Here is a 12,095-nt window from a genome sequence, read left to right as displayed (position 1 = left end):
ATTTCCTCTGGTCATCAGCACTTTAGAACAGCAAAGGACAGTTTCTGAATATTACATTCGACCCTGGAAGCCAGGCATACTGTTTCCAAATAAACCCTGCTCTCCTAAATAAAGATATGAATTATCTTGCAAATTAACTTCTGCTATTATGTTAATAATCTCCTTGAGTTTAATTGTTGAGGCTTTTGATTTGAAGTTTATTTAAATCTATTTTTGTAGGGGGAGAAAATCACCCCCTAATAGCAATGATACAAATTCCTAAGGCTGCTGAAGTATTAGCTGTGGTTTTAAAAATCAGACTTTCACATAAAGAGTTAATGCCACCCGTTATGTAACACATAGGTTTTCCTTTCTTGAAATTAAAATCTTATTTTAGAAGTATAATAAAACAACCATGAAGCAGTAGGGTAACAACCAGGAAGTTAATGGTAAAGCTATAGATCCACTTTCTGCCAAAATTTTAACTAAAAACTTTCTAAAAGTAATGGAAACTTTGCAAATAACAGCCTTTGCTGTCCATGCAGATTAACATTTTCAAGTTATAAAATCATATAAAGAAAGCCTTTGATTTTTTAATATGGATCTTTATATGGATGAAACCCTATACACTAAAAATTATCTACCATTAAAATAAATAAATTTCCCTACTCTATTTTAACATTCTTTAATATGTCAGCTAAGATTAACTATATTTCTGATAGCTGTGTTATCAGAAAGTCTCAAAATTATATCTCTTCAAATATTATTACTTACATTTCACTGCTGTAACTGAAATATATTGTACCAATTTCCCAGCCAGATTTTTTAGAAGTTGAAACAAACCAACAAATAAAGGGAACTTAAGCAAAACCTCATATTTTGGAGGTCTGCCCAGAGTTTCTGAATTTGCTTATTAAATGCAGCGGGGCTGCTGGAAAATCTCCAGAACCTATGGGCTGGAGAAGAGCAGAGACAACTGAGGGACAAGTTGGTCGGCTTTCCTTTGCAAGAATAAAGAGTTTGAGATTCTTTTGATGTCATTTCCAAAAAATAATAATAATAGAAAACCCTTCCTTGATATGCTGGACTTGAGGTGTGCAACTTAACATTCCTCAGTTAGAATGATGTTGGTGCCTTCTGTCACAGACTGGCAAAATGAGCTTACTAAAGCCAGCAGTTCTGTGTGATTCATGAACTTCTTATGTTTCCTGCCTTTTCATTTTGCTTTTACTGCATCTAAAACAAAGTCAGATTTGAAAGTACTGAGCTACTTGGGAGCTCTGAAATTAATTCAGGTAGCCTCAAAATGATATCAGAATCTATTAGAGGCTACAAAACTAAATGGACGTAAAAGGATAAGAAACCAATTAAGACTGAGTAGTCAAATTTTACAAAGAATTAGTAGCACGGGCATTTTCAGAAAATACTACTTCACTTAAATTCTATCATACACATATGTGTGTATGTATATATGTGTGGGTTTGTATAGGTATGTGTTATGTATCTATACATACATACAAATATATATATATATATATTCCCCTTTATCAGGAATGACTAATAAAGATAGCTTGGCAATTGGAGTGAAATGATTTTCACTGAATTTAAAGATTATTTTTCCCAAGTGTGCTCCAGAAAGGATCAATTAGGAATGGGGAAATCCTGATGGAGAGTGGCATGGTGACAGAAAGCCTGATTCTGCTCCGTTGACCCTGCAGACAGGGGGTTGCACAGGCCAAGGCTGCAGGAGACTGGGCTGGGTGCAATTAATGAGGAATGGTGGGGCCTGCGGCTAACTGGAGAAAACATGCCCTGCCCAGGGCCATCACATTCAACGAAAACAAAACAAAAGGCCAAAAGCAACCCCAAAAACCTGTGTTGGCCAAACAAAACACAGCTGTGAACTGCTGGCTCCCTCCCTGCCATGGCCATGGGTTTGCCCCTCTGCTGTGGCACTCTGATTCCTTCTGATCCATGCTCTTCCCTCACCACCGCCGTCCTGCACCTCAGCCATCAATCAATCAGCCTGAGCTCCTGGCTCCTGGGAGGGGAGGGACAACACCACCAGATATGAAGCCCCAAACCCAGGGTCTGACTCCTAACCCACACAGGACACTCAGCTGCCTCTAGTTTTAGAATGGGGCTGTCATGGGAGAAGAGGTATCTCTGCAAGAGGGTCCCAAGGAGTTCCTAGGAAGAGAGGGGAAGCTCAACTCAGGAGAAGCTGGGGTCCATGACATATGTGATGGGAAAATGTCAGCACATGTCATAAAGGCACAGAGATTTATTTAGGAAAGCAAGAAAGACACATTCAAGGGAGAACGTGGGCCATCTTGAGAGAGAGAGATGTGTTTTCAGGGTCCCTTTGAAAAGAAACTTGGGAAGGGGTGGGCATGGGAAGATATGTGGGGATGCCATCAGTCTGATGATCATGAAATGGTTTACAGTGATCAGGCTGATGTGGTGGTCTCCATGATCTGATCAGTAGATGAGTTCCAAGGTCCCCTAAATGATAGGTTTCTCAAAACATCATCATCTCTCTTGCCTTTATCTCTTTATTGGTGGGCTGACGGACAGTGAACAGGTGGATTTACAGATTTCCCAAGAAATGTTGGAGTGAGGGGCCTGGGAGAGAGACTGGCCTGGGAAAGTCTCTAGAACTTCTGGATTAAATTTGTATTTCCTTGTCCTTCCTTTGTGTCTCCTTTCTACATTTCCGCCCCTGTCTATCTTACTTCAGGGCCGTCAATGTCCCAGAGCTACTGCAAGCACTGCATTGAGACCACGTGGAAACCCCCTGGACAGAGTCAGGTGCTGGACGCAGAGAGGCCTGCTTGTTACCCAGTCGCCCCTGCACCCCTCACCACGCCCTGGCCTGGCTCCCTCTCCCACGGACCTCGTCTTTCTCTGCTGGAAATAACACACCCTCTGACCCATTCCATCAGGCTGCCTGGGCCTATTTCTTCCAGAGGACTCTGCAGATGACTGTCCCTCTCCAAGTCCCTGGCGCCCAGGCCCCAGCGAGGGCTAGGCATGAACTGGACAGTCTCTTCTGCTTCACGCTTGATGCCATCTCCTCTGAAGGCCATGACACTCACAGCGGCGCCCTTGCTGGTTCTTGACACCCAGGACATTTCTGTTACCTCAGAGGCAACAGCACTTGGCTCAAAGCCTTCTTCTCCATACTGTCCCCCGGGCCTCGCCCTGGTCTCATGTGAACTTCCTCAAATTCTTTCCCCTCTGTTTGAAAAGGCCTTGTGTCATTGTCTGAGGAATAAGTGCCCAATGTCCTCGCCAAGGCTAATCCTGTCCCCCATCTGCCCTGCCACCTCATGCTATTGACTTTCTCTTCTTCTACTTGGTTCCAGAAGCCTAAAAAAGCTTCCTGTCAATCTGCAAGCCGCTGGCCACCTGGCACCTGTCTGAGGCCTGATGGTCAACTCCCGTAGCCTCTCTAGACGTTCTCAGTTTTCTCTGTGCAAGCCACACCATTAGTCATACCCCTTCTGGGAATGCTCGGCTGGCTCTGGCGTCCAGTTCTGTATCATCCCAGTAGCCGACCTCTGTGACAGTCTGTCTCTGTCCCTTCAGATGCTGCCATAACTTCTACCAAAGCTTAATAGGTTCTTTCCTTTTCTTTATGCCATGGTCAACCCCATGAAACTTCTGAGTTTCAACTATGATTTTTTATGAGCATAATTTATATTTCAAATTTGTCTTCTATGTTCCAGTCCCCATCTTCCGGCCATCTCTATTAGGATACAGAATTGGCATCAATAAATTAACCCATCAAAAAATAGAACTTGTTTTACATTCTACAAAATCTTCTCCAAGTCCTAACATGTATTTCTACAAGTGGCTTTACTGTCACGGTGGTCATTTTGCTGTGACTAAACCTGTGTGTTACTTCTGACCAACACCACTTTCACTCCCCCTTCTCGTCAGCTGCTAAGGCCAACTCTGCCCTGTTTCCTGAATGCACTTGTTCTTGTCCATCATATGACCAATCAAGCCAGGCGTAGGTGGCCACAGCCTCCCAGCAGGTCCCCTGACTTCCAGTCAGGCTAAGTTCTCTGCCTGTCTTTGCCTCTCCTCTTCCCCTTTAATCCATTCTATCACTAGCTACGTCTTCATGAAGCCCTGAATACAGCTTTTGATCCTGCTGCCCTGCTGCTCAAGAGCCTTCGGTATTGCATTACTTTTGCCTGATGCAGTTTGGATTTCCTCAACCAGGCACCAGATGATCTGGTCCAATCCCTTTCTCAACCTTATTCCCAGTACCCCCCACCCCAACATAATCTGATGTAACTTGAAAAATTAAACAAATACATATGTATGTAAAATAAAAATTTAAAAATTAAGAGGCAGGAAAACCCTCCTCCCCTGAAACTAGTGCTATTGCTCATATAGTTCCTGTCCCCACATGTCCACACTCCCACTGTCCCGACAGCAATATCATGTGGTTCATACCCAATCTAGAAACCTTGCAAAGTCCTCCAAGATCCATAACTTTCACCAAAGTTTAATAGGCTCTTTCCTTTTCTTAGTGTCCTGTCTCCCTGCAACCCAGAGCTTCCCTGCCCCTTTTCTCTACCACAGGACATCACCATTTGCCACAGTGTGTTAGAGTTATCTTTAGATGCATCTTACAGGTAAGCTACCTGAGGGTAGAGACAGACAGTTGTGTTATTCATTCCTGTGTTTCCCAAATCGCCCAATCCTACCACATACACAATGGACACTTAATAAATATTTAGTGGCTGAGTGAATGAAATAGTGGTATGTTTTTTCATATGTACACAGGTTCATACCCAACAGTAACTTAGTTCATCAAAGGCCAAAGCCCTCTACACATCTCTTCAACATTATCATCAGTATTGGTTCCAACTATATGAATACTTTAAGTGGACTACTCGGCTACAGGGAAGATGATCTGACAATGTAGAAAAAGTGCCAGGGTGGACATCGCTATACCTGTGCTTAGTAGCAGCAAAACTTTCATTATGGTGTATTCTTCAAAGGTAAGCTGCAGGCGCACGAACTGAAGGCTGATCTGGTGCATCCCCTGGCACAGTTCATACATGGCAGACTGATGCATCTTCTCTCTGCAAAGAAAAAGCAGCAAATGTCTGAGGACACAAGGTGCATTAGGAGACCCAGACTGGTGGCCTGAAGCAGCTTACTAAGAGACCCGAGTCAGAATTTCCTTTTGGCTTCAGCATGGCGCTGATGTGTACTTTAAAGACACATAGATGCTTTTCAGAGGAACTGGGAAACGGCGTCTAGACCGATGCTGCTGTTCCACTTCCTAGCACCTGGTGAGGATGTGAAAAGCACGGAAGACAACAGGATCCAGAGTGTGCCAGGATTTCACTTTATGTTCAGAATAACGCTAACTGATGATGGTTTGTGTTACAGTGACATAGATCATCCAGAAAGCAGAGAAGCTGCTGTGATGGGGAGCGAGGACCTTAGACTCGGGTTCCTTTTTGGCCCCAGGTACAAAGCACTCACTGTGAGTCCACAGCACTCGTGTACAGAACCGGGCTAGAGACTACGAACTGAGGATGGGGATGACTTCCTTACTGGGGTCATGGATATGTTCATTAACTATTTGTAGTAGCATGTTTGACAGGAGAAATCAAACAGAATATAAAAAGGTGAGAGCCCCAGGAAGAGTCACTGTGATAGAGAAAGTGCTACGTGGAGTTTGGCACCATGTATACAAACGCAGTCCACTGGTCCCCTCCCCCCACCATCAGAATGTTTTCATAAAACACCCACCACATGACCACAGAAACCATCCTTCTCTTTCCTTGAGAAGTAAGTAAAGCATCACTTTGTCTTTTAGATGTTTTCCTTCAGAGTAAAAACCTGCTGGAAGGTCCTGGGCTAATTACTAGTTCACGAGGAAAAGATTGTGAAAATGAAAAGGAGACTCCTCAGGAACCATCGAAGAGGACTTGGCAGGTCAAAGAAATGCAAAAAATGAAGGCCAGGGCGGCTGGTGCCTGAGCAGGATGCCCGAGGAGAGCTGGCCCTGTCTGCAGGGAAGCAGCACTGCGGTAGCTCTTTCCGTTTGCGTCCTGGGCTCCCCTAGAGTGGCAGGAATCTCTTGCAGCTCAACTCTGAATGCCACTTAGAAGAAACCCATAATGGAGCACAACACATTTCGCTTTGGATTATTATCATATTTCTTTCCTCTAAAGCCAGAAGAAACTGTGTTCCCCCCCCCCCCAGTATCAGGGGTATTGGACCACTGAGCTACATCCCCAGCCCTAATTTGTATTTTATTTAGAGACAGGGTCTCACTGAGTTGCTTAGTGCCTCGCTGTTTCTGAGGCTGGCTTTGGACTTACAATGCTCTATCTCAGTCTCCCCAAACGCTGGGATTATAGGCGCAGCCACCATGCCTGGTTTAGAAACTGTTTTTAAATTAAGACTATATCCCCACCCCCACACACCTGCAGAAGCCCATAGATCTACCACTCAGAATTAACCATGTTAACAAATGCTAATATTGTTGCCATATTTGCTTCAGAGTTTTTAAAAATTCAACATGGCCGAGTTGAGCTCAGCCCACTTGGTCTTCCTCCCTGATCTTGCCCATCCTTTTCTCATTCAAGAAGGGAACCAACCAGTTGGGGGAAAATATCATCTCTTCTCAGATATGCACATTTCACTACACATGCATATGTCCATAAAAGCAGCTTACAATACAGTGTTTTATAGAAATGTGAAGTTAGACACACACATCCTTCTGTGACTTATTTTTATTGAATGTGTAATTTTGAGGTGTGTCTATTTGATCCAGGTAACCCTTAATTCATTTTCGCTGCCTTAAGCTTTGTTTGAATGTACCACAGCTTACATATTGATTCCACTATAGAGGGACACTCGAGCCCCTTCCTCCTTGTGGCTGTTACAAGTGACATCCAAGGAATACCCTTATGTGTATACATAGGACAGAGCCAGAAAACAAAGATGGGTTGTGTTCTGTGCACATCTGCTGCTCCCATTTCCACTAGCAAGGCCCCGGGGGAGGGGGGGGGTCCTTTATTCCCTTCCCACAATGCTTGCCATCCTCCAATGCGTCTGACGGGGGGAAGGGGTTGAAAGATAACCCATGGTTGCTTTGATTTCCATTTCCATTATCACCATTTCAAATGTTTACTGACCATTTAGGTTTCTTCTTTGGTGATGTTTCTTCACATCTGTACTCATTTACGTTTTATTCCCGCTTCTATCTAGGTAACACCATCTTTGTTTTTTATTTTTTAATTTTTTTTTTTTGAGTCTCCCTAAGTAGCCCAGGCTGGTCCAGAATCTCTGGGCTCAATCCACACTCCTGCCCCAACCTCCCAAAGAGCTGGGACCTCAGGTGTGGGCTACCATGCCTAGCTCCTGGTTTTAGTCTTAATATTTTTTTTCCTTAAAAATTTTGTCTGGGGGCTGTGGTTGTGGCTCAGCCGTAGTGTACTAGCCTGGTGTGAGTGAGGCATTGGCTTTGATCCTCAGAACCACATGTAAATAAATAAAATAAAGGTCTATCAACTACTAAAAAAATATTTTTTTTTGTCTGATCTTAATGTCTTCCTCCATCTCTCCGTTCTTTCTCTAAAACTTGCCTAATATCTCCTACATCATTTTTTAATCCCTTAGTTTTTAACTTCCCATGTGTGTCTTCTAAATAGTAAAAAGATGAATTAAAAAAAATCTGAGTCTTTTGCTTTTTTAAAAAATATTTTTAGAGTCTCTCACTTTTAATAGCCCAGTTTAACATGTTTTCGTTGATCATGATTATTGTTATGGTGTTTCCTGCCATTTTAACATTCTCCCCATTCCTCTTTGCTTTTCTTTTTCTACTTTTATTGGGATTGATCTAGGTTTTGAACCCACCCTCCTTACCCCTCTACTAGATTTGGAAGGTATATATTCTAATTTCACACCCCGAAATAGTTATTCCTAAATTGAGAACTTGCTTACTTAAAAATCTAAAGCTAGTCATTAGCTTTCCCATCAGAAACCATTGAGAATGCTTCATTCCTGCTCAACTGCTTCCCTTCTTCCACAGGACTCTTCTCCAAGCACTTACAGTTCAACTGGTTTTCAAACCACCACTGAAACTGGCTTGTCCCTCTCCCACCTGGACACGCCCTGTTTACTGACACTTATCAAAGTGTTTCTTTCTTTTTAATCTTTTTTTTAATATATTTTTTGTTTATATATGCATTACATTCTTGGTATATGTATAGAGCTCAATTTTTCATATCTCTGGTTGTATACATAGTATACTCACACCAATTCACGTCCTCATACATGTACTTTGGATAATAATGAGCATCACATTTAACCATCATTAATTACCCCATGCCCTCTCCCTTTCCCTCCCTCTCCTCTGCCCTATAGAGTTCATTTATTCCTCCCAGGCTCCCACTCCCTATCCCACTATGAATCATCCTCCTTATATCAAAGAAAACATTCAGCATTTGTTTTTTTTTTTTGGGATTGGCTAACTTCACTTAGCATTATCTTCTCTAACTGCATCCATTTACCTGCAAATGCCATGATTTATTCTCTTTTATTGCTGAGTAATATTCCATTGAATATATATGCCACATTTTTTTTCTATCCACTCATCTATTGAAGGGCATTTAGGCTGGTTGTACAATTTTTGACCTGTGTCACTTCTTATGCTTTATTCCTTACTTCTGGGTTCAATTTCTGACTCATTAAGGAATACAATTTAGTAATTCTTTTAGCAGTAGCTAGTTGCTGAATGAAGTTTAAGTTTTTAAGTCTTAATTTATCTGAAGACCTTTTTATTTCACCTTGATTCTTACAAGACAATTTTAAAAGCTCGACAGGTAATCTTCCTCAGTACTTTGAAGAAGAGAGTATTCTGCTACATCTGGGCCTTAACTGTGGTTTTGGGAATTTCCAGTTAATCCATCTCCCATAGGTCACCTGAATTTTCTCCTTGGTAGCCCCAACCCCTTTATTTATCTGATGCCTACAGTTTTGTAATGATGTACTTAGATGCAGACTAATTTTTTATTAGATTTTTTTCTTCCTTTCTGTTCTGAAATATCCTCGCTATTGCTTCTTCAAACGTCACCCTTATCCCATTCTTGTCACCCTTCCTTTCTGACATCCTCTTACTACCGTTGTGCTGGACCTTCTCGCTCTGTCTGCCACATGGACCTCCCTTTCATCTTTCCTGTCTACTTAGATCTCTGTTCTGCTTCTAGGTGATTTTCCAATCAAACCTTTTTTCTTTACATCTAATCCACAGTTTAATGTCTATTTTAATGAATGGCAATGTTGTTCATGTCAACAAGCTTGGTAATGCTCTATTTAGTTCTTTCTCGAGTTTTTTTTTTTCTTTTTCTTTTTTGTTATTTTCCACAGGAGTCTTCTTTCTTATGGTTATTATATGTCCTTCACATCTCTAGATATTTTAAACATGTTTTATTTTATAGGGCCTTTCAGATTTTTTAATTCATGTTTTGGGAATGCAAATATGCATGTCTAAGGTGCATTCTTTGGGCATATACTGTCTCCTGGGTGAACCCCATGGGTAATGGGGCTTGTGGAGGAGACGAGCATTTCACTTGTTCTGGCCCAGTCTTGATGCTAATTTATCAGCTGAAAGGCTTTTGTAAGACTCCTGTAGTTTAAATTTAGACTTCATACTTGATGTGGTACAGGCTTGTTTCTTATTTCTTTCAGCTTCCTGCCATGTCCCTGGGCTGACTGGTGGGTTGAGTTTTACTGTCCTTGTTAGTAGACACTGAAATCTCTGCAGAGCCCCGAGTTCATGCAAGAGGCCCAGTTTGAGGTCCCAAACTTGCAGAATGTAAGCCCTTGCTCTGATTTCCTGTTTGTGTTGTAATGCCCAACAGGAAAGCACATATCTGCATATTACAGTGTGCAGGCGAACTACAGCCTCAGTTGTGTGTTAAACCATGCTGGCTATGAACTCCCTGTTCTTGCACTTTTTTTTTTTTTTTAATCTGGTCTATGTACCTAAGACTTTTATTCTCAGAGCAAAACTTCTATGTGTTTTGAGACCGGGAAAAAAAATGGCTCAGTTTAATTCCATCATTCTGACTGCTAGCACCAAGCTTCCTAAAGGCAGGATCTATGTCTAACTATGTTAAACGTCCAAAAGTATAGGACAGACAAGCACTAAGTGTCAATTTTTGCTCTAAAAGTATTTCACGAATGAATGTGAAAGAGGAAAAAGCAAAGATAAGAAGACAATGAACTGAAAACATGAAAATTTGCATATGATGGCAAAAATTAAGCAAGATAATACTGGTATTTACAGAGGATAAGATTACCAACTGGCCCCGAAATTAGATACAGCATTTGTGAAGTTCCCAAAAAGTTTCTGAGAAACAGACTGTTCAATGGAGATAAAGCAGAATTAAATTACATCTGAAGTGACTTTTTTTCTTGTCATTATTCCTGAAACAATACAGTAAAACAGCTACTTACGTGACATTTACATTGTTTTAGGTACTATACGTAATCTAGGGATGATTTAAGGTACAAGGTAGGACACGCAGACATACATGTAGATTCTGCAGCATTTTATACAAAAGACTTAAAAATATCTGCAGATTTGGGTGTCCGTGGGGGTCCCAGGACCAATCCCCTCTGGATAACAAGAGATGACTACACACACAGAAAGGAGCCAGAAGAACAATACACTCCAGTGAGAGTTTTCATTATTAAGTCTCTTATTTTTAGACTGCAGTCTTCAACACTAAATGTCTGGGAATGTCATGATTTGCAGACCTCAGAAGGGTAAAGAGAAGACAATTTTCAGTGAGCCATCACTGCTTCATCCATTTGGGCATAAACTTAAAACACCGTCTAAATTCAATAAATGACCATAGTTTCTTTACTTGTAAAAAGAGGCCCTAAAAAAGGTTGGATTCCTACTTGATGATAACTATTGAATTTTAAGAATGCAAGCAAAGTTAACTGCTGATTTAGAAACACTGCTAGACTGATGTTTGGGCAAAGGGTGACGGCAAATCACTCTCTCCCACTGCAAAATTAAAATCTGTCAGAAACTTGTGGAGTCAAGTTCTTTCTGGAGGAGACATCACATTATTCCAGAACCCAAACCTGGCAGAGAATAAGGAAGGATATTTACTCTGATAAGGCCTGGCTGTGCGCAGTTGTATCTCCAAGGTGTTGGCAAAGAGTGGCTCACACTTGCAGAGGTGACTGAGTGTAGGGTTGTGCTGGGGGTGGGGTATGGAAGGGAGAAAGCAAATGTGCCCACTCCACAGGATCACAGATTTCTTCCACCCTGAAAGACTTCTTTTGCAAAATGAAAACAAAGTTCCAGTATATAAAGTCATTAATCAAACTGGACTTAAAAAAAAAATTTTGGGGGTATCAAAATCTGGATGAAAGGGAGTTTCCTTGGTTTGAATCATTCTAAAAGCTTGTCTCTCTGAATAAGGAGGAAAAATGATGATGTTCAACGCAATTAATTTATTAGCGATTAGCCACGTGTCCTTTCTTATTACTGATTCCAAACATCTGTCACAAAGCAGATTTTGTTCAGGACATGATGAACAACTGCATCATTCATTATTGGGTGAAGCAAGTCTAACACCATCAGGCCACGGCCCCCGTGGTAACAGCCATTTCCGTCAAACGTGCACATGGAATGGCAAGAACACAACGCGTATTCAACATATAGCCTGAATATTTGTTTTCTTTATTTGCTTGTATAAAATCACCAATCAAGACAGTTGAGAAATACAGAGCTGACGTGTTCTGATCCTAGCCTTGACTATGAAATTCTGTGACCCTCTGCTAATCAGCACTCAGTGGCCGTGTCGTTTCTCTTGAATGACAGACGGATGATTTGTTGGGTTCCTGTGTTCATTGCCTACGAGCATTGAGTGTTATGGTCAAGATCTTAGAAGCATTAATTCCCTGTGATTCTTGAGCTGGCAGAACTCCCTTCCCCAGCAAAGCACCTGCTCTCTAGGCAACCTCACAAGAGAGGAGAGGGGTGGGGAGAGGGAAGGTGTCCTCTGCAAATTCACGTATGAAAACCGAATTGCCAATGGGATAGCATTAAC

At 41.7% G+C, this 12,095-nt stretch overlaps 1 protein-coding gene across 1 annotated transcript in view; it reads right to left on the bottom strand.

Moving 5' to 3' along the window:
- Positions 1-12,095, bottom strand: part of NR3C2 (nuclear receptor subfamily 3 group C member 2) — a 317,712-nt gene that overhangs the window by 30,071 nt on the left and 275,546 nt on the right. The window contains exon 7 of the mRNA XM_081302992.1: positions 4,954-5,084. Within this exon, the coding sequence (XP_081159118.1) occupies positions 4,954-5,084 (131 nt within the window). The remainder of the gene's footprint in view (positions 1-4,953; positions 5,085-12,095) is intronic.

Source organism: Spermophilus citellus (assembly GCF_964194105.1).
Source record: "Spermophilus citellus genome assembly, chromosome: 8".
Taxonomy (NCBI): Eukaryota; Metazoa; Chordata; class Mammalia; order Rodentia; family Sciuridae; genus Spermophilus; species Spermophilus citellus.
Note: the sequence above shows the minus strand (reverse complement) of the source record. Positions and strands in the feature narration are given on the sequence as shown.